The 23,687-nt window shown below is 43.9% G+C and overlaps 2 protein-coding genes across 5 annotated transcripts in view; both read right to left on the bottom strand.

Annotated features, from left to right (window-relative positions):
• The window catches only part of nfkb2 (nuclear factor of kappa light polypeptide gene enhancer in B-cells 2 (p49/p100)), a 34,360-nt gene extending 26,472 nt beyond the window's left edge, over positions 1 to 7,888 (bottom strand). For both annotated transcript variants that reach the window (XM_080782368.1, XM_080782367.1), the window contains exons 1-2: positions 7,790 to 7,888; positions 5,056 to 5,136 (exon numbers count right to left, since the gene is read on the bottom strand). In XM_080782368.1, coding sequence (XP_080638494.1) covers positions 5,056 to 5,072 — 17 coding nt within the window. In that variant the 5' untranslated portion in view covers positions 5,073 to 5,136; positions 7,790 to 7,888. The remainder of the gene's footprint in view (positions 1 to 5,055; positions 5,137 to 7,789) is intronic.
• A 2,960-nt stretch (positions 7,889 to 10,848) lies between these two features.
• Positions 10,849 to 19,994, bottom strand: shld2 (shieldin complex subunit 2). Of its 3 annotated transcripts, none has more exons than XM_080781716.1 (13): positions 19,776 to 19,994; positions 19,076 to 19,381; positions 17,974 to 18,661; positions 17,357 to 17,767; positions 17,035 to 17,170; positions 16,504 to 16,654; positions 15,768 to 15,875; positions 15,321 to 15,527; positions 14,799 to 14,945; positions 14,399 to 14,593; positions 13,107 to 13,347; positions 11,902 to 12,017; positions 10,849 to 11,481 (listed from the first exon to the last, which is right to left on the bottom strand). In XM_080781716.1, the coding sequence occupies exons 1-13, from the start codon at positions 19,918 to 19,920 to the stop codon at positions 11,318 to 11,320; spliced, it is 3,015 nt and encodes a 1,004-aa protein (XP_080637842.1). In that variant the 5' UTR covers positions 19,921 to 19,994; the 3' UTR covers positions 10,849 to 11,317. The 3 variants fall into 3 exon arrangements, with proteins under 3 accessions (XP_080637842.1, XP_080637841.1, XP_080637840.1); XM_080781715.1 differs by having other exon boundaries at positions 19,085 to 19,381; positions 19,737 to 19,994; XM_080781714.1 differs by having other exon boundaries at positions 19,737 to 19,994.
• Positions 19,995 to 23,687: the final 3,693 nt, after the last annotated feature.

Below are 23,687 nucleotides of genomic sequence, written 5' to 3' on the forward strand. Positions count from 1 at the left end.
ATTTCTTCATTCAGAGCATGCCAACACATTTCACAGCATAAGAGAGGTGATGGAGCAATCGGTGTAAATGTATGACAGCTATAATTTCAATAAACATGGTTATGACATGGCGTTGTAGACACTACGAGTATGTGTAAGTGTAGGTTCTGCCGTAGTAGAAAGGGCTGCGACGGAGAGCAGGTTTATGTATCGAGCACTGATCCATTTCCGGTTGCCGGAGCCGACTGCCGTATCCGTCGTTGCTTAAAGTCGCTACTGTCTTACTCTCAGCTTCCCTATTGTCTGTCTCTCCTACACTGTCTGTCTGTCTCTCCTACACTGTCTGTCTGTCTCTCCTACACTGTCTGTCTCTCATCTTCGATCCCTACTGTCTCTTGTCCTACTCATTGAGACACAGATATGAGCAAAAAGACAAACTCCACTAGGGGTGGGCGATATGAAATTTCTGACCGATATCAATATCCGATATAATTAATTGCTGTTATGGCCTATAACCATTGTGTTGGTCAATAAACCAATGTCGATAATCGCATTCTGCATTAAAAAAATAAGACATTTTGTCATGTGATGTCACAATGACCTGGGCACCATATATGGTGGCTGATGTCACGTGATGTCACGATGATCTGGGGGCTTGCCTGTGTGACACACTGACGAGAAATGCAAGATTCCATAGTAAATGCGACCTGCAGTCGCAATAACTCATTGTCCTTAATGTAGCAACTTGCAGCTTCCAACTAGGCTAAAACATGTGATCATGTGTAGCACTGTAGTCTAATTCATCCGCACGCAGTACACAGACTACAGAGTTGACGTCTTCTCCTCTCTCCAGCTGTGGCCTATTGCTCGTTATTGCTTACCCGGAAAGGAAGCCTCATCTGAAAGTTTAACAATTTGTTAAACTTTCTGCTTAATACTTTGTTAATAACAAAGTATATGCTGAGCAACAGAGTAGTGTAACATAATATGAGGTAATATGTTTGCCTTGTATATCATTGAAAGGCAAAACACTAGACTAGAGTGACAAGGTAAATATCTCTGTACTGCTGTGTGTCTAAATGGGAAAACCTTATTTATTTGAGAGTAAGCAAACAAAATAAGAAAATAATTTTGCATTAAGATAAGATTTTGTTTGTTTAAAAAGATTGGCATTGATTTAATAACTGATCTCAATATTGACCCATAATAGGTTTTGCCATAATCATGCAGTCTATAAAAGTGACAAAGTCATTACAGCAATGGTACAAAAAGCTCTTTAGGCTACAGTAGTATTTTATTATTTTATTTGACCTCATATTTAAGTTATTTTATACCATTTTGGAACCGTTAGGAACCGGAATCGATAAGCAGAACCGGAATGTCATGCAGTCACTGCAGGCATGCATTTGATTTTGGAGGACTGGTGGGAGACAGGGGTGTAATTTGGGGTCTCAACTGACACCCTCTCCAGTAGTTCTCCATTTGGTTGCAGACGCCAATCTGAAAATGTTTTGTGTGTTTATGTTCCCAGCATGTTTCAAATATTTAAAAAATAGCAGCTTGTAAATGGATAAAGTGGTTAAAGTGATAGTAACACATTTTGCTCTGGACCCTGCATGGACCTGTGTCTATAGTTAGCCCATGTCTATTTATACTCCCGTGTTTACAGTTCCTTGTACCTTGCTGTCGTGTGGAAATAATAAAAACTCCTAGAACTGGAGGTTTGAAAAAAATCATTAACATGGTGAAGTACATCTTGATGTAATCATCAAGATGTAGTTGACATAGTAAAATGTTGAAATGAGTGGAATTCCCCTTTAAGTGCTCTTCAAGTAGGTACATGTGTCTCCTGTCACAGGCCTAATGGTGTATTTTATTTTATGGTATTTTATTTTATGTTGTATATTATGTAATCTGCCTCGTAAGGATCTGGAGTGTCAGTTTGGTATTCAATTGATCATTGTTTGCAAACCGTCATGTCGGTTGTGATTGTAGCGTTGTCCTGGTGTTTTTAGTTAATTAATGTACTTCTAGCTTCCCTGCGTTGGCTGATCTGAGCACGCGGGAGGGTTTGTAGGGTCCGATCAGACTTGCAAGATATGGGGGAGCCATACCTTTGGTTGCTTTAAAGGCCAGCATCAGAGTTTTGTACTGTGGCATTTATTGGAGAGGCTTAATACTAATAGCACATGCCGGCCAGGCCAGTAAGGAGAGAGTCCTAGTGCCCTCCTTGTTGTTTCCCGCCTGTAACTGGATTTTGTTTTCTGCTCATTCTGTTTTGGTCGTAAATTAGACCTGATCTGACTCTGTACGTCCTATCCTGCATTTGGGTCCTCTCCACTCTCCTGACTCACAACGTGACATAATTAACGAATTAATTGGCAACCATGATCTTTATTAATGAATGGCTGTCGGGTAATGCAGGGGTTCTCAACGTTTTTGGCTGGGGACCACCGTAAATGCTTTGGCCATGTCTCGCTACCCCTAGATTCCATCTACACACCGACTCTCTTAAATTGGTGATCTACGAGCTTGTAGATCTGCTATTCTTTGCCTTCATTCTCATCACAAAATAGGACAGCTGAAGTTCAGCATGAATGCTTGACTTGTGACATCACGTGAAAGGGATCAGATGTTTCCATTGTAATACACATACTGTACACACACTGGGGGCTATTGCTTTGCTCTCCTGGTGTGTGTGACTGTGTGGAGGAGGGTGAATCCAACTGTTCCAAATAATACCACAACACTGTGACATTAATGTTCTTCTAATACAGAATGCCAACCAACACTTCTCCTAGCCTCGACGACCTTACAGGCGTATCGTCGTATGCAAAGGCTCAACTTATGTAAATTAGATAGCATGTAGACATAGCACTCTATAGTGTATACTGTATAGTGTGTATACCCATAGTTTCATTATATAGATAGTCCACTGTTAGGTTCTTAGGTCTGTCAGGTAGAAACCTCCCTTGTGTGTTTTTCCGTAAATTAACGCCTGATCATAGCCTACTACAGCGTCAGACAAAAGCATAAATTTGTCAGGCATAGGTTTTCGTCCCATATATCCGGTCAGTATTGTATTTTTTATTTTATTTCTTTGGATCATTCAAAACTAAATGGATTGGGATCACTTTGATATTATCCGATCTGAGATCATATAATTATTTATCTCTGCAAACATTGTCAATAAGAAATATAGGTTTAAGGTTTGATTGTTCAAATAATGCCTTTGACAGACTAAAGCCTATTATGTACTGGGAGCTGACCAGTACAACCACAGTCTGATACGGTTGTACTGGGAGCTGACCAGTACAACCACAGTCTGATACGGTTGTACTGGGAGCTGACCAGTACAACCACAGTCTGATGCTGTTGTACTGGGAGCTGAACCAGTACAACCACAGTCTAATACTGTTGTACTGGGAGCTGACCAGTGGGAGCTGACCAGTATACAACCACAGTCTGATACAGTTGTACTGGGAGCTGACCAGTACAACCAGTCTGATACGGTTGTACTGGGAGCTGACCAGTACAACCACAGTCTGATGCTGTTGTACTGGGAGCTGACCAGTACAACCACAGTCTGATGCTGTTGTACTGCAGGGAGCTGACCAGTACAACCACAGTCTGATGCTGTTGTACTGGGAGCTGACCAGTACAACCAGTCTGATACGGTTGTACTGGGAGCTGACCAGTACAACCACAGTCTGATGCTGTTGTACTGGGAGCTGACCAGTACAACCACAGTCTGATGCTGTTGTACTGCAGGGAGCTGACCAGTACAACCACAGTCTGATGCTGTTGTACTGGGAGCTGACCAGTACAACCAGTCTGATACTGTTGTACTGGGAGCTGACCAGTACAATCACAGTCTGATGCTGTTGTACTGCATGGGAGCTGACCAGTACAACCACAGTCTGATGCTGTTGTACTGGGAGCTGACCAGTGGGAGCTGACCAGTACAACCACAGTCTAATACTGTTGTACTGGGAGCTGACCAGTGGGAGCTGACCAGTATACAACCACAGTCTGATACAGTTGTACTGGGAGCTGACCAGTACAACCGCTCTGATACGGTTGTACTGGGAGCTGACCAGTACAACCACAGTCTGATGCTGTTGTACTGGGAGTTGACCAGTACAACCACAGTCTGATGCTGTTGTACTGCAGGGAGCTGACCAGTACAACCACAGTCTGATGCTGTTGTACTGGGAGTTGACCAGTACAACCACAATCTGATGCTGTTGTACTGGGAGCTGACCAGTACAACCACAGTCTGATGCTGTTGTACTGCAGGGAGCTGACCAGTACAACCACAGTCTGATGCTGTTGTACTGGGAGCTGACCAGTACAACCACAGTCTGATACTGTTGTACTGGGAGCTGACCAGTACAACCACAGTCTGATGCTGTTGTACTGGGAGCTGACCAGTACAACCACAGTCTGATACTGTTGTACTGGGAGCTGACCAGTGGGAGCTGACCAGTATAACCACAGTCTGATACCGTTGTACTGGGAGGCTTGGGAGCTGACCAGTACAGCCACAGTCTTATACTGCACTATATTATACTACAGTGCAGTATAAGACTGTTGTGGGTTCAGTAAATGCCTTGCTCAAGGGCCCTTCCACGGGGTTGGGGGAAGGGGTGAGTGGTGACATTCACTTCTCCACCCAGATTTGTCGTGCTGGTCTGGGGAATCAAACGAGGAACCTTACGGTTAACAAGTGTACTCCACACTTTTCGACAAACTGCCTTCGATAAATACTGCCTTCCCTCTATCTGTTTTAACCGGTTATTTTAATCCTGTTCAGTCTAAACTAGTCCACAATAAAATCCCCTGACCAAATGTTCTATACTGTATTTATGGAAATAGCGTATGGACATGGCAGAGCACACGTACAGTATTATAAATAGCAGATGTGTGCACGCACGCACACACGCGCACACACACACACACACACACACACACACACACACACACACACACACACACACACACACACCATACATGACTCATTGAAATATCTAAGGGGGTTAATGACTTAAAAAAAGGAAAAAGTAATTCTGATACCTTAGTGCTCCAGCCATGATGGCCTGTAGTCAGACGACCATAGGCGATGATGATGATGCCAAAGCAGACTCATGCAGCTTCCTGCAACAAAAGGAAAAAATGGTTCAAGTCGCAGCGTGTTTTTTTTCTCTTTTTTCCTGGGGATGTCCAACCAGAATGGTGTGTGTGTGTGTGTGTGTGTGTGTGTGTGTGTGTGTGTGTGTGTGTGTGTGTGTGTGTGTGTGTGTGTGTGTGTGTGTGTGTGTGTGTGTGTGTGTGTGTGTGTGTGTGTGTGTGTGTGTGTGTGTGTGTGTGTGTGTGTGTGTGTGTGTGTGTGTGTGTGTGTGTCAATGCAATCTTTAAATCTCTCTTTTATGTGTGCAAATGCATGCGTGTATGTAATTGTGCGTGTGTGTGTGTGTGTGTGTGTGGTAAGCCTGTGTGTGTGTGGTAAGCCTGTGCGTGTGTGCCCAGTGTAGTTATTATCTGCATATAGAAACAGGCACATTGGAATTTCCAGTCTGTTGATGATTATTTAGGGACAATCCTTGATTAACCCTTCGCCATACAAACGAGCATCACATGCTCCTCCAATCAGCCCCGAGTCTAAACACACAGCATTTAATACACTGCTAACAAACTAGGGCTACGAGCAATTAACCCAGAATATATCAAAACCAACGTTTGGAACCAACAACCAACTTAATAATGAGCGAGGTGCTCTTGTCGGTTAACCAACAAGCAGGGTTACAGTATTTATATATTTTGTTTTCATTTCTTATGGAAGGAGGCAGGGCCCGCAGCCCGCACACCATTCTTTTGGTAAATAATTATTATTTATTGAATAAATAAACGACGTTTCGATCTTGACAGATCTTCGTCAGGTCAGTATGGATCTGTCAAGATCGAAACATTGTTTATTTATTCAATAAAGTGATTCTTTACCAAAAGAATGGTGTGCGGGCCCTACCTCCTTCCATAATTGCCGTATTGGCCCTGCACCCACTGGCGAAGTGCGTGTAAATATAGTATGCTCTGAAATTGTTTTCATTTCTTATATCAATGAATCAATACAAAACAATTCTAATGGATTGTTTTTATATAATCAACTAAATGGTTAGTCTGATTAACGACTTAGGCCCTGTATTAGGTTATTTAATGGTGGCGTATATAAAAATAGTGAAAATAGCCAATGTATACGTATAAAGCTCACAATGTGTCGCACTTGCATCGTGGCACGTTGTGAGCTTGTGGATCTGCTATTTTCACCATATTTTTGTATTATCGTACGCATTATAATCGCAATCGAGGCAAAATATTATGTCATATGCCCATCCCTCTAAACAATCAAACTTCAGACAGATCGTATAAGTCACAAGTGTTATTATAGGCATATACTCGCCACCAACTCATATATGACTACAACACATTATTACATTGATTGGCATTATTATTATTGATTTATAATACAATGTGCAATAATCTATTCATGTATGCCTACTATTGTAGGCCTATAGGGCTGGGTCATGTGGACTATAGCTAAATCAAATAATATTAATCTTGTGACGATAATATCGTATTGGGAAATATACATTTTAAAATAAATACATTTTAAAAAATCACAAAAATAGTGAAAATAGCCTATATACAATTAAGCTGCATCACATTAGCCTCAAGTAGCCCGATGCCCGCCTTCATCTGCCTTATTTGCAATGCATATTGCAGTGATATATTATTAATATCACTGCACAATAATTAGTAACTATTGCCTATAGTTATAATACTAGTATCGCTATATGCAGGCTATCACTGTTAAAGTGATGCAGTGACACTGTATCACATGAGCTCGGGTAACGTATAGTTATTAAGTTTAAAAAGCTTATGTAATTATAAGACCATGAAAAACAATGCTTAATTATTAGACCAAATCAGATATGATAGCTCCTATCCCAAATCCCAGAAGATATGAATTCCCCAGGGCCAGATTACATGTAGGCTACTCTTCAATCTGAAATCAGAGGAACCCGAAATGTCCAATGTTTTCTCTCCTATTCACTCAATCAGTTGCTTTATCAACGCTTTATGTGCGGGGGAGGATAATTTAATAGTCTACAATTATGAAACTAAATGAATGATTGACTGAAAAATAATAATAAAATGTTCAATATGGCATGCATAGCCTACTGATTAATTGGAACAATCACGATCGAGTGAATAAGTGATAAGTTTAAAAAAAACGTTATGCAAGTTATGCAATGTTGTTGACTAAGATTATGTGCACACTTAGCCTATTGGCTATTGCACAAATAACAATTGTTAGGCTATACCACACGGTAAGGACATTCATTGCACAACTTGTTACGATGCAACAACAATTAACGTAATATATTGCTAGAAAGCAGCGATACCAGCTTTTGCTTTTAAAAACATGCCGGTGAGACTGCACTCGTGCAACGTTCTGTCGTGTCTATAGTCTGATCATATAGCTACTTCATTGTTTTACCATAAAGTTCCATAAATTACCCTGCATAATACTTTGATCAAAGTCGGCGATGCATCTCTTTATTTACTGCTAAAGTGTTTTAAGAAATGCCTGTTGTAGTGATCATTACAACATTTCCGCGATCAATATGCTGCAGGCTATATCGCATTTGCAGACGAGTGTGCAAAAGTGAAACAAATTAAACAGCAGAGCAATATGCTAGCCTAAACTCACCGCAATGTCAATAGATCAATGTATAATCCATGTCCTTACCTTATAAAACATGATGCATGGACGCGTGTTTGTTGTTGCTGATCAGAGCACTGAGTGTAGTACATGTTATGATCGGTGTGTGTGTGTGTGTGTGTGTGTGTGTGTGTGTGTGTGTTTGTGTGCGTGTGTCAGCCTGTCAGTGTGGAAAGCCCCGCTGTACAGGGGAATTCCGCTTACAGTACGTAAGGTACACTTTTGCCTTGAATTTCAGGGTCTGTTGAGCGTTAACGCCCAATCAAGGTTATGATCATATAGGCTGTGGCTATTATGGTTAAATTTCAATAAAATAATAAAATGATAATAATAATAATAATAATAACAACACACACACACACACACACACACACACACACACACACACACACACACACACACAACCTAGAGAAAAATAAGGGGGGGCCCCGGGGGAGTCTTATTTACTTTTAATATTTGTTTGTCAACACAACAAACCTTATTTTATACTTTGGCTATTCATTAATTGCACATCTATAAAGCTCACACATGTTTTTGGAAAATGTAGAATTTTGTTTTCTGGCACAAAACATTTTCAGATGGGTAAATATATGCTAGGTCTGGCCCTATACTATATTAATGGGTAAATATATGCTATGCCTGGCCCTACACTATATTAATGGGTAAATATATGCTAGGCCTGGCCCTACACTATATTAATGGGGGTATTTGACGTGAAACGGTCTAAGAACCTGCTGGTTTATGGAGACAGGGATGATGACTTTGATTCATAAAATGTGATTGTTGTAATGCTTTTACACTATTATTCCAAAAACATCCCATATATTGTAAATAATAAACTAAAAATAAATAAGATTATAATGAAGCTATATTGTGGAATCAGCTCTAGAAGTGAAATGTTGAGTAGGCCTACACTACTATAAGTATGGGCTACCAGGGCTGAAATGGCCACAGGTTGTACCGGGCCAGTATAAAAACTTTTTTCTTTGTTTTGGTTTTTTTGACAGGCAGGCAGGCCAATGGTGGCAGGCCACCAGGAAAGGTCCAGGCGTGCTGCCATTCTGCCAGTGTCATCATGATAATTTCACTGTACCTGTATCAGTGTCAGTGAGTGTCTGCACGCTGGTTGTGGTGGGCCAGTCTGGGCCAAATTCACGCGAAAATGACCTGGCCGAATTCTTGTCCCAGTCCAGCCCTGTGGGCTACATTGTATTACCAATGTATGACAAACTTCTGAAATCATCACACATGCAGCCTGCTGATTGGAGGAGAGCCAAATGTCAAATTATAGAGGTTTGAAGGTGCACAGGGGTTTGTTTTATTGCAGTGGTTTTCAACCTTTTTCATATCAAGGACCATTATTTATTCGGCATTTGAGCCACACGGATCACCATTTGATGACATTTAGCCTCTCAGACCCAAAACTAAAGAATATTTTGTTGTCATTGGATAAGATGGCCCGGCCAGGAGTCAACCCACAGTGCCTAGTCCCTCCTCCACACGCCGGATGGCCCGCTCGGTACCCGCGCAGTACCGGATGGCCCTTCCACTATACCGGCAGAGTAGTTCTGGAGCAGTGGATTGTGTGTCCCTAGTTTTTCCCATAATGGGACTGATCGAGGGTAGCTACTGGGACGTAAATCGGGACTTGATCACCCCGGCTAGGTCACCTGAGTGAGGGGTATGATTTTGAGAGACCCGAAACCCAGAGGACCTTGGTATACATCACTGAGGATACGTCCCAGGTGCATTCATGCAATGTTTATTTTTTTGTTCGTGTCCACAATTACATGCCGTATTGATTTGGTGATCAAAATAACATTCTTCTATGATCTGTAATTGTGTCGACAATAAAATTTAACTCTTGGGAGCGTAAAATGAATGACCTGTATGGGTCCATTTGGTTTCATTTTACGCTCTCAAGAGTATGAGGGTGCATGCATTTGGTTACCAACTCTCCATCCCTTAGCTATGGACCACCTGGAACCGTCTCAAGGACCACTGGTGGTCCCCGGACCACTGATTGAAAACCACTGTTTTATTGGAGAAACCGTGTCTGCACACTGTATCTCAGCTCTTCCCTTCCTTCTCCAGTGCAGTGTTTCTCAACCTGTTGGGTGTCCCACTCCCCAGATGACAGTCAAGTGTCAATTTAATACGTTTTAAGAAATCAACAAACTATAGGCTATACCAGGGATACTCAAATAGATTTACCTGTGGGCCACATTACAAAAATGGCAAGGGGCCAGGGGCCAGTAGATATAAATTACGACATTAATGATACTTGATAACTTCTCTCTTTCAATTGCTTTATTTTCGTTATATTGTCTGCCTGTCTGAGTAGCTGTCTGCCTGCCTGCCTAATTGTCCATGAGTAGCTGTCTGTCTGCCTGTCTATGAGTAGCTGTCTGCCTGCCTGCCTAATTGTCCATGAGTAGCTGTCTGTCTGCCTGTCTATGAGTAGCTGTCTGCCTTCCTGCCTGTCCAATTGTCCATGAGTAGCTGTCTGTCTGTCTATGAGTAGCTGTCTGCCTGCCTGCCCAATTGTCTATGAGTAGCTGTCTGTCTGTCTATTGGATCTCACCGATCTGTCCGTCAGCCCTGGCCACTCCTCTCCCACCTAGTGAAGCGCTATGTCACATAATTTGGAGCGACACCCACCCGGAAGCGTTGACTCCCACTTCTAGACCAAGGCAGCCTCCTCCAGGCGTTCCTCCAGGCTTTCAATTTTCGCGCAGACGAAATGAAAGCCTGGGTATCGAGGCTAAACAAAATGTAATGCCTCAACACCTACCTGTACATTCCAAGTGCTTGTCAGGCCTGAAAAAGGTGAAATCCACTGTTCCAGTGTATGTACAAATATAATATACAAAAGTGCTGTACAATATGTTTGTTGGGATGTTTCTGAGTTTCATTTCTTTGCTGTGGGGCAGAAACCTCCTATCTCCATTTTTTGTGTGTGTTTTTTCATAAATAAACGCCCTACTTCATACTACAGTATCACACAGAAGCATAAAAATTGGCACATCCACAAGCTTCGCGACATGTTTTGAGCTTGTAGATAAGCATTCAATATTGTACTTTTATTTTATATAAAACTACAACTTTATTGGTATTGTACAAAAAAACTCAGTTCAAACATTTCCCTCATAAGCACAGAAGGCAAAATACATTTGATGCTGCTTGTAGTATAAAACTGTAAAAAAGAAAAAAACACTTGTCCCTGACAGGTCCAACCTGTATGTCAGAATAACATGCCAGACCAACACCTAAAGTAGTCCTGACTGATTACAACTAAATACAGTTAAACTTGATCTCAGCATCACTTTGTTAATGTCCTCATAACTTGACTCGTCCATCTCCATAACAGCTATTGACTGTTTTCCGTTATTGTATGAAAGGCTTTAGCTGAAAATAGCAGATCCACAAGCTCACAACACGTCGCAGAGCAACGCGATGTGAACTTGTCGCTATTTTTATGAATGATTTTGAACAAGAGCTTGTGGCCAATTACCATTCCACCTGCCACTGACCGATGTCTCATCTCATCTCATCTCAACTAAAGTCCAGTAGCAGGAAGTCCTGTGCCATGGGGATGCTATTCTCGTCGCACAGGAAGTGACTGCGTACGGTGAGGAGGAAGTTCCGTCTGGCCGGCGACAGGAGGGCCAGGATCCTCTCTGACACAAGCTGGATGTGTCTGACCTCTGACCCTGGAGCTGCGTGCGTGTTAGGGGTTAAAAGAGAAGAAACAACAGAAAAACGTCTTTGAGTACCGGGTATGTAAAACAAAGCTGTATAAATTGCATGTATTATTGTGTTATTATTATTATTATTTAAAAATCACTTACACCGCCTTTAATTGATCCATTTGCAACACTGAGGCCCCTTTTCCACCAAAATAACTTGTCACAGAACCGGTGGTCATTTTTGGGTTCCAGTTCCAAACCTGAACTAATTCATTTTCAGTGGAAACACTTTGAATCGCATTGAATTGGGTTCAATATTAGGTGGGAAAAAAGTTCTGAAACGGTTCAAGTGGCTTGAGAGCGTACAATACTACAAATGGAACCAAATGGACCCGGCGTATACACTCAGAGTTGAATGAAGTGTGAATGGATGGATAGTGAAGTTCTTACCGACAGTCTTGTGCAGTTTGTCAGGTGGAGTGTTCAGCAGCATCTTCTGCAGCAGTACAGCTGGAACCTGAACACACAGCTCACTGTCTGCCTCCCTGACCGTTAACATTGCAGGCCTGACACACACACACACACACACACACACACACAGACACACACACACACACACACACACACACACACACACACACACACACACACACACACACACACACACACACACACACGCACACACACTATTTGAATGTCGGTGGATATCAGTGCTGTCGTGGTTAAACTTCCACGGTCTCCCCCTCAGCTTTCTACTGTCTGTCTGTCTGTCTCTCCTACACTGTCTGTCTGTCTCTCAGCTTTCCTACTGTCTGTCTCTTCTATACTGTCTCCCCCTCGTCTTCCCTACTGTCTGTCTCTCCTACACTGTCTCCCTCTCAGCTGTCTTATTTAGCCGGGAAGCCACAGGCCCAAAAGCTTGAGGAATAGAGATTAACCTGAGAGGTCTACTCTGCCGGAAACATTGCGAACTAGGGGGTTTTCATGATTCTGAATTCTGAACACTCCTTGGCCTAAATTCAGCCATAGCCACTTGCCCATACTGTATGTGCCCAAATGTGCTGACCTCATCACATTTGTGATGACTGCTATGGGTTTTAGGCCAAGGAGTAATTTTTGTGCAAATCTAATGCTTGGAATGGATTCAGAATCATGAAAACCCCCTAGTTTGACATGCTACTTAAAGCATGATGAAATTTGGAAATTTTTGCCTTATATATAGGCTGTCTATGGTGTGGTATACAAAAATGACAGTTTTTCGCGATGTTTCCGGCAGAGCAGACCTCTTATTCGGGAAATTCCACTCATTTTCAACATTTTACTATGTCATTAATATACCTTAGATCTGTTGTGTGGAAATAATTAAAAAAAAGTCCCCACATTCTGTGTTTCCTAGAACTAGAGGTCTGAAAAAAATCATTAACCTGGTGATGACATTCTCAGACTAATCAATGTAGTCGTAATCATAAAAGATAAAGACTATACGTGCTCCCAGTGGGGGCTCCTCACTGGCAGGTGAGTCAATAGGATACAACAGACAACACAGAAATGTCGTTATGCCAATCAATTGGACAGTAGATTAGTTAATATGATACCTGAAGTAGCGGCGTACGGTGGTGTGAGGCAGACACGGGTAGCAGGGACAGTAGATTTACCTGAAGTAGCGACGTACGGTGGTGTGAGGCAGACACGGGTAGCAGGGACAGTAGATTCCGTTGGCGTCCGTGTCCAGCTCAACGGCACAGCGGCCGCAGCCCGTGTAGGTCACGTCCCCGTTCAGCGTCTCCGCGATCTGCTCCGGGGACGAGCCACTGTCCAGGGGTTGCAGCGGTGCATTCTGGGAAGGGCTTCCCTGGAACTGCAGGGCCATGATTTGAACTCTCAACTCCACGTCACCTTGTGAAGAAGACAAGGTCGTTGTTGTGCAAGGTTAAATCGTATAGAACCAGTTCTGTGAATCCCTGAATGACTGTCAGCAGGCATGAAATAGAACTCATGAAATGAAATAGAACTCATTTAATCATTAATCATTTAATAGACAGGGCAGTGGTGGAAAGTAGATAAGTTCTCGCAATCAAATACTGTAATCTCAGCGGTTATCTGGGTAATCAGTTATTGGGAAGTCTGAGGTTAAGACATTCCCCAGAAAAGGGAGTTCTCAAGAAGGGTGCAGTCTACCAGCTTACCTGATTGAGTCATCATTATTAGGAAATGTGCCCATATAATCATGTGTCTGCTCTATCAGTACTGTATCAGTTAACCTGAGTTTAATGGGAGGATGGATAAAGTGTGCTTATTATTATTAAGTGTATTTCTTTTTTATTATTATATATTTTGTAAAGGAATGGTTTTGGTCATACAAGGTTTCCACCTGACAGCAATATATTGTTCTGTATCAGTATCAGTCAGTTTGACCAGATTCCATTCAAAATGGCTACTATGACTGCCTATGAATTCCACAGGCCTGGGTGTACAACCTGACCTGGCGGGGATATGCTGCTGGGCCACACAGCACTCACAGCAAGTGAGCTGTCTCTGTTGCGCAGTGAAAACGGCTTGAACAATGTCAAACTGTTGTGATTCTGTCATGATTGTAGTTGAAACAGCTGAAAACTTCCCAGTTTAACAGAGCGAAATGTCCGACTCACTCACGCAGTTGAATAAATAAATTGATTGACACCTGAACACGTTGACGTGTCAATCTTTCCTAAAACGAGAGTCTAAAATTTAGTAGATTTATGGGTCCATTTGGTTGTATTTGTACACTCTCAGGTCGCCCATTCTCCCAACCATCATTTATCGCATGTGTTGCTGTCCGTTACCATTAAATCAACGAGTCTGCTGCCACGTTTTAGCTGCGCTCCGCTGTTATGCTCTAATTAGTGACCCTAAAGAATTCTGAGGCAACATGGCTGGAGCCGACACACACACACACACACTAACTAACCGGTGTATTTCTGGGACAGCAGGGTTTGTAGGTCCAGCTCTATACTGGTGCTGCTACTGGTTCTGTGGAAGTCCCGGGCCCGGCTGTCGCTGGGGGCCAGGGGCCGCACGGAGCCCCAGGGGGTGGAGTGGAGTTCGGGGAGGTCAGAGGTCGAACGGTCCCTCACCAGGAGCACGCGGAAGTCCCACACGGCGTCTGAAACAACATGGGAGGCGGAGGTACATTCCACACCTCAGTATCTATGTATTGGCATCACTTAATTTGTGCCGCGCTGCAAGCTTGTACATCTTGTACAACCTTTACAGGTCCATTCGGTTCCATGTGTACGCTCTCATAGTTATGGTGGTCCTTGAAATGAAATTATTATTATTATTAAGTTCTTGCATTGCATCACTGGTACCTTTATTCCTGTTAATGCATGGCAGCCAGTCTAGAGCGGCTCCCCACAGCACTACTGACCCCTGCTGGCCATCTGCCTGCTCTACGGTCAGCACAGCCTTCTGGAGCCCTGCAGTACGCCACCAACCTTCTGCTGCACTCTGCCACGCTGGAAGACAGACGCACACACACACACACACACACACACACACACACACACACACACACACACACACACACACACACACACACTGATGATATGATATGAGTAGGAAAAAAAACAACTAACTAACTACAACTAAACAACTTATGAGATAATGCTATCTCCCACCTGATAGCACCTGCTGTGCTATCAGGTGGGAGATCTCCAGTTCAAATATGATTATCTGGTGGTGTCGTAGCCTGAAAAGATTGAGAGCCACTGAATTAACACACATGCACGCACGCACACACACTCGCAACGCACACACACTCGCACACTCACACAGCCACACACACTCGCGCACGCACACAGCCACACACACACCCGCTCGCTGCAGTATACCTGTGACGTTGTGTGTGTGAGAGACTCGGAGCAGGGCGTGGACCAGAGTGTTGGCTCTGAGGAAGCGCAGGCGGGCGTAGGGGAGGCTCTGACCCCCCGGGGGGTGCTGGCGGAGGGCGTGGGGGGGCAGGGCCGCCAGGAGGGGGCGACGCTCACGCACAAACACACACAGAGACCTCAGGGTACCACCGTTTATGTTCTGGAGGGCTGGAGAGAGAGAGAGAGAGAGAGAGAGAGAATCATAACCAGCTGGCAATTTATTAATGGAAAGCTATCTCTCCCACACAAATGACTCATTTGTGGGTCACGGAAATATTTTTATAGGACACATAACACTTTGCTCAAAAGGCAAAAGCATAGGAATAATCTATCTGACTGACTGACTGACTCTCTCTCTCTCTCTCCCAAATAAGTCAAACAGCGTAATAGCATGGACAACAGTGCCACCTGGTGGTGATGAGGTAGCAGTGATCTGTCCCAGGTTCAGCAATCTGCTGGTGAAGGTAGTTTGAAGGACGGTCTCTCCTCTCCATTTATCCTTGTTCACCTCCACTCCTAGACGCACACACACACACACACACACACACACACACACACACACACACACACACGATTAAGGTGATGTTAGGGTTAGAACAGGCTTACATTTAGTTACGAGTTACATTGTGCTTTGGGCTGGGGTGTTAAGCTGCATGTCAGATGGGTTGCATTTTCTTTTAAATCGTACTATTTTGCCAATTACTGTTTCGTATTGTACTTTGCCAATACCCTCACGGCCCACCAGTGGGCCCCCGGCCTCTAGGTAGAGAACCACTGGTTTACGGTTACGGGTAACCTGTGATTAGGCCTGACACAATTATTTTGCATATAAATAGTCATCGTTTTCATGTTGTAAAATTTTTACATTTTCAAATATATAAAAAAAGCAGAAATATACCCACTTACGAAGTACAACATTTAGACTTTCTTTAGTATAAAACGAGTAAATATGTCAGTACTTTTAGTATATTTCAGTTATTTTACCCATTTTCCCTGTGGAATTTGTGTTTGCAACGCCTAAAAGCCAAACAGAAATTGAACATTTGTATTCATTATGTTCATTCTGTGCAATGTCTAAGACACAATTAAAATCGTCAATCACAATTATTTGTGTGACAATTATTGGTCAACTTAACAGCCCTACCTTTGACGAGCAGTACATCTCCAGGTGAGACGGTCAGGGCCCAGAACGCCGCCTGTCGCCATAGCACCACCTTCATCTCAGCGCCTGATTGGTCCGTCACAACGATGGACGCCAGGGGAATGCTAGTCCCTGCCAGCACCCCCCTTTTCACCTTCAATCAATCAATCAACCAATCAATCAATCACGCTTCGTTGTCGAGCAGAATCCTTGAACAAATATCTCTCTCCATACATGTATTTTTTGTAAATTAATGCCCTACTTTGGCATTCCAAAACTGTCCCACAAAAGTAGTCAAAATATTTGACTATCTAATATTAACAAGAGCTTGTGACTAAATAAATAATGACTAATAATTGGATCCATAGAAACAGGTTATTATTTCTTTAAAAAAGGACACGTACTGTAAGGTATAGGACGAATAGCAAAATAGCCAATCTACAAGTTCACAAATCATTGCATCGCTATCTTTTTAAAAACTTTAAAAACCCCTATAGTTCTCAGCTATTTTCCGTAAACAAACAGAGAACCAACCTGGACCTCCTTCAGGTGACATGGGTGGACCACGACCACTAGGACAGAGTATCTGACCCCTGGAGAAACGCAGCGCACCAACAGTGTTGTAGGAGCGTGTGGTGTGATGCCAGTCTGCACCGCTGAAGTGTCACACCTATAGACAGAACATACACAATACTGACCGTGAGTTTTGAAGGCCAACAATATGTATCAAATCTGAACATTTGTTTTGAAAGTCTAATATGTTTATTGGCTTCTTTCCATGGCAGAGGAGCCTCCGAAACAAACGATCGTGCATGGGCAGTGATAAAACACAAGGAGCATGAGGCCAGAATCGTACCTGACGACCGGTGCCACAGGTGGCTCCGGACGCGCTTCAGTTGCAGTGACCTTCGGAGCCATTCGAGCTCTCTTGCGGTCGGGGGATTTGGACGGAGGAGAGCGTGACTTAGCGAGACACTTCCGAGGACGAGGAGGCGACGGAGGAGTCAACCTGAACACCCTTGAGTCACCTCCTCCCGCCACCGCCACCCCCTCCCGTCCAGCTGCTGCACCCCTCTCCCGCACCCCGCCTCTCCCCTCGGCCTGCTGGGAGCAGAGCAGCCCGTCCGGGGTGACTTCCAGGATCACACCCCCTTGCTGTGCCTCCGCCGCCACCACCAGGCTGGCCGTCATGGGCTCAGAGAAGAGCTCCATGGAGCCTGGGTGGCTACTAGCCTGCCTCCTGGGAGACTGACTGGAGGCTTCTGGGCTGTAATGACAAGAATAAAACTTCATTTGTATTATAGCGCTTTTCAAAAGCAAGTTGACAAATTGTTTCATAGATACGAACACAAGCAAACATACTATACTATGCAGTTAAATCAAGAATAAGAACATAGAAGGGGCAGTAAAAAAGAAGATTAAGAATGAAAGAAAAAATTATTACGGAAATAAATAGCTATTGACTTCCATCACCTGTAGAGTTCAGGGGTACTTGAGGAGACGGACGTAGGTGTGGCGCCGGAGCGTTTAGGTGGAGTTTTAAAACACGGAGTTGCGGAGGCGGAGATCTCCTCACTATAGAGCTCAGGGGAGGTGGAGGAGTAGTATTTTTGGGGCGTCAGCGGGGAGTGCATGGACGAAGGTTGTTTGGGCGGGGTTTGTGGAGGTGGCGTGATAACCGTGGGAGCGTGTTGTTCAGGTGGAGTCTGTGAACGCGTCCCGGTCGGAGCTTTGGGAGCGTGTTGTTCAGGTGGAGTCTGTGAACGCGTCCCGGTCGGAGCTTTGCACGTCGCAGACGTCGAGGTCGTCTCGCCGGGGCCGCGTCCTGATTGGCCGCCATGTCTGCCTCTCAGCATCAAGGCCTGGCTGTGAGTCCACGAGCAGAGGAAGTCTGTCTGGATGGACAGAGAGGGGATGACCCTCCTCGCGGAGGAGGTTGGGTCGGGCTGTCCCAAAGGGAAGCAACTGTCCAGGTACTCGTGAATGGACTCCGAGCATGGCTCCTCCTCCTCTACGTTCCTCGGTTGGTCGACCTTCTTGGCGTGCAGAAGAACCGCCTCCTCGGTTGTAATTAAACGGTCGTCGTCCTGACCTATTGTCAAACTCCTGGCAGGTTGCTCAGTCGTGGTGCTGCTGCCGGTGGGATGCTGGTTCTCCTTATCTGGAAGGGATTGGAAATCAAGGTTATTATGCCTAACTGAAATTAACTACTAAAGATATTAGGCCTAACTGAAACTAGAGATACCTGTACTATATTTTTATGGTTTCTGGTATATTACACTATAATCTTTCTGATATTTTTGAATTGGATATATGTATATACTCCATAATACCATAAAATACTAAAACTACAAGAATGCTCGCCTCAATGCTCGCCCGGGGCAAACGGTCCGCGGAAAACAATAGGGGAGAGCGTGTTTTGGGACGAGCGTTCCGGTTACCAAACTAATATAATAAGGGTCTGTGTATTTAAGAATTATTCATAGCTGAACCAAACCAGCAATTCACATAACAATCAAATTAAAACTAAACTCAAAGAAAGAGTAAAAAGTAAGGAGACATTGTAAATAATAACCTTGCTGACCATGCTGGACGGCTGAACATTGGTTTGCCTCAGTGCTCCGTGCCATTCTGGGCCTGAGTTTACCGCCAAGCCAGCGGAGCTCCATGGTCCTCCACCGACCAGGGGGCTCTTCCTCAGCCTGCTCCCCAGCCTCACACACCGAGGCTGGGCTGGCAGAGGCACCAGGAGGGGCCCCCATGAACACATGCACTGCAGCTGCAGTGCATCGTTCCTCCTCCTGATCACCTGTTATTAAACTCCCCGCTGGTTGTTGTTCGGTCGGCGTGGTGGTGCTGGGGTGATGCTGCTCTTCCTTATCTGGAAACCATTATTGGACACCACGGTTATTCTTATACGTATTGTAAACGAAAAGATGAAAACTAGAATTGAGGGAAAAAAATAAACAAAGTATGTTAGATATAACTGAAAATAAAAACAAGGTTTTACAAAAAAAATATGAGACTGAAATACTATTGCGTGTCTAACTAAATCATAGAATGTCAATATTTCATACATACTGTAAAGCCTAGGTTGGGTGGATACCTATCCATCCATCCTGTCCGAAACCTTAACCCTAAAACTAACACTAAACCCGTTCAAACTGAAATGTTTGAACCCGGTAAACTGTAAAACAAAAAGTCAAACCGAAATAAAACAAAGCTATAATAATAACCTTTCTCGGAGCTCTGTGCCGTCCTGGGCCTGAGTTTACCTTCATGCCAGTGGAGCCCCATCGTCCTCCAAGGACAAGGGGGGACTTCCTCCCCCTGCTCCCCAACCTCACACACCGAGGCTGGGCTGGCAGGGAGGCGGGGGGGCCCCATGAACACATGGATCTTTGGCTTCTTGTCTGACATGCTGAAGTTGAACAATGTCGTCGGTGACACACCGAGGCAGGGAGGGAATACTGCCGTTTACTGGGGACAGTGATGGTGGTGGTGACCTGGAGAGGAGAGGAAATCTAAAATGAGATAAATGTTCCATTGCATTAATGTTGACAGCGTGCAAATACGTAAGCAGAGCTTTTGCAGCATAACCAGTGTTCTGATACTGCTAGTTTGCTGCACCTGGGCCAGGGACTTGTATAACATGATTGTGTATGATGAATTACCCTAGATTCTGTTTCTATCACACTGGCGAATCATGTTACACACTACACCATCATGACTCAGCGAAAAAACTAAATGGTGATTGTCCACATGAATGTACCAGGAAGAATGTTATGTTCCTCTCACACATGGAAACGATAAAAGAGCACAATTACTCGGCTTAATGTTCTGCAGTCCTTCAACGGCTACTTTTTCTTCACTATGAGAATACACAGACAGTACACTGCTCAGTACAGTACATTGCAGTACACAGTACACTGTGTACACCGTACACTGCTCACTGCTTTGTAGGCCAGTCAATCCAAGATGAGAATACACAGACAGTACACTGCTCTGTAGACCAGAATACACAGACATTACACTGCTCTGTAGACCAGAATACACAGACAGTACACTGCTCACTGCTTTGTAGACCAGAAAAACACTCCTTGGGCTAAAAACGGCCATAGTCAGCTTAGATTGACTGGACTTATGGATTGATGATGGTACATGCACTACTCTCTTGCAATAGGTCTGGATGAATAGAAGAGAGTGAGACATAGATAGGGAGAGACGGAAAGGATGGCAACTATCGGTTGACTTCTAAGCGATCATTCTTTCGATTACGTTTTTGATTGTTTGAAATTTTGAATAATTGAGTAGAAATAAATGTATACCGATGAATCAAAAACACAAGTGATTTTAGAATGGACTAAACTTGTACAATGTCTTGCTAAACTAGCCAATCTACAAGCTCAAACCCCACAACTTGGGAGCTTGTAGATATGCCATTTCACCATTTATTCTTTTATAATAATCAATAAAAAATGTATTCGTTCGCAAAGCCACACTAGGGTCAGATTGGGACAATACTGTTTTTAAGGTAAACCACACCAATGCAACTCATTGAGTTGCTGTTTCAATGAGTTGCATTGGTGTGGTCTACCTTAAAAAAAAGCGTTTTGTCCCAAGTTCCCAACCCAACCCTTTGGTGTGGTTTGGGCTTTACATAGTAAGTATTTGGCTCTTTACCAGTACCAGTACCAGTACCAGTACGGTAGTACCAGTACCAGTATGGTAGTACCAGTACCAGGGCAACAGCAGAACTAACTCACATCCCTGGTATTACAAGAACCTGGGAACGAACGAGAGCCTACAACTAACAAACCACTCACAACAAGCTCAACAGGTTCAATGTATAATGTCACGTCATGACCCTATACGTACTTAGTTGACTGGATTCGCAAGGGCTCTGTACTAGGACTGTAGGGCACCTCTTGTTTTCTCACTACACTAAATATGTTTACGGACAACAGACAATTTACAACGATGTGAGCTCGTGGATTATTGGTTCATCTTTGCTGACTGTTAGCCCCATGCAGGCAAGAGATGCTATAGGCAAGTGGCTATAATCATCAAAGAGCTGCCTACAAGAACATAAAAACCTTTCCGCGACCCACAAATGGGTCCTGACCCGGTGTTTGGGACCCATTGATTGATTGATTGATTGATTGATTGAAATATTTATTAACAGTTTGCATGTTTGCATTACAGTACATTTCAAGCACAAACTCAATACAAAGACTGTTAACTGTGAGTGGACGACCCAATTAAGCATTACACTTGTTTACAAGAGGGTCCACCTTGTTCAATTCATCAAAACATTTAGAGACGTACAAATAGACACTTCTATATAGTCAAAGAACAGAACAGGAATTCATCATAAAGGAGGTAAAAATGGAAAAGAAGCATATACAGTGAGGGGATAAAGGGGTGGGCGGTGTGGGGGAGGGATTCAGATTTTTACGGGGGCCAGTTTCGAATTGCAGCCGTCCGTAGTTGCCCTTTGAGAGCGATTTTGAAGGAGTCAAGGGATCCCAGTGCTGTAGATCCATGGGTTTCCGAGGCTACTGATGATGGGCTAACCAGTTCAGGCCTTCAGGGGTCAGAGGTTATCCAGTGAACACGTGGGCCTCTTGCACATGTTGTGGACAACATGTGACCCCCCGTTCCCCCACAACACACACACACACACACACGTGTGATGAGTTATGATATATACCGGTAGGCCACTGTAGAAATGCAAAAAAGAAATCACAGCGTTTAACTAGGCACATGAGCGCAAACAATAAAACACCAAAAAACTGCATTTGCTGCCTGAGGGAGAGTTGTTAACTCAAAAAGCATTGCCTGAGTAGTCTGCATGTTTTAAGCCCTTTTTGTGTTCATGTGCTTATATAAGCACTGCCTGGAATGGGGTGGTTTTTTTAATGCATTAAAAAATTATTTGATTGTCACGGTCGCCTTCCTTATCCGTTGAGATTTTTATTCATTTGTAATTTGTATGATTCTTTTTGTGCTGCATTGGACTGAGTTACAGGCTATGAAACTATACATGGATTGAAGCAAAAAAAACTGATTGTGTCCTCCGGAGCCCCCTGTAGACTGTAGTGCGGTGCTCTACCCCGGAGCCCCCTGTAGACTGTAGTGAGGTGCTCTACCCTCGGAGCCCCCTGTAGACTGTAGTGAGGTGCTCTACCCTCGGAGCCCCCTGTAGACTGTAGTGAGGTGCTCTACCCTCGGAGCCCCCTGTAGACTGTAGTGAGGTGCTCTACCCTCGGAGCCCCCTGTAGACTGTAGTGAGGTGCTCTACCCTCGGAGCCCCCTGTAGACTGTAGTGAGGTGCTCTACCCTCGGAGCCCCCTGTAGACTGTAGTGAGGTGCTCATGAATTAGGCCCAGTTGTAGTTGTAGTTGTAGTTGTAGTGAGGTGCTGCTCATGGGCTGGAATTTCAGCAGATCAAACACGTCACACACATGAGGTATTTACTGGCTCAATGTCAAGAGCAGAGCGGCCACACACATACTGGATTTCCTTTGGTACCATATCGATACCAAGGTTTGGGCAATATTTGAAAAGAAAGAAGAAAATCGATATACTGTACAATTATACTACAAATATCATCAGAATATCAATATTGAGGTACTTGGCGTGCATGTTTGTGTGCGCATGTGCATGCATGTGTTAAATGTATGTAAGACTGTGTGTGTGTGTGTGTGTGTGTGTGTGTGTGTGTGTGTGTGTGTGTGTGTGTGTGTGTGTGTGTGTGTTGTAAGGTATGGTTCAAAGTCAGGTCAGCATGTTTTAGCTGAGAGGTGCAGAATAAGAACTTCCTGTGTCCAGATAAAAGCACTCTATCGTTGCTGTCTTGTATCCTTGTATCTAATATTCCTAGAGTATGTTTTATGTTTGTTCATCCATTTGTCAGTGACTTCATCATACAAGTGTGTCACACAAAAGCAGTGGAAATAGCCGAGCTACAAGCTCGCAATGTGTTTCATCGTGACGCGCTGTAGATCTTATAGATCTGCTATTTCCGTATTTATTTATTTGAGACATTTTGAAAGTGAAAGTGGTACACCTTGATGGCCCGGGCCTATTTAATCCATGTCAGCAAGCGCCTCTAGGCTTGCTGACGATGGAACAGTTTTCATAGCACTCATTTGACGGAGATTATCAATCTCCGTCTCGGGCAC

Source organism: Protomyctophum bolini (genome assembly GCF_963924005.1).
Source record: "Protomyctophum bolini genome assembly, chromosome: 14".
Lineage (NCBI taxonomy): Eukaryota > Metazoa > Chordata > Actinopteri > Myctophiformes > Myctophidae > Protomyctophum > Protomyctophum bolini.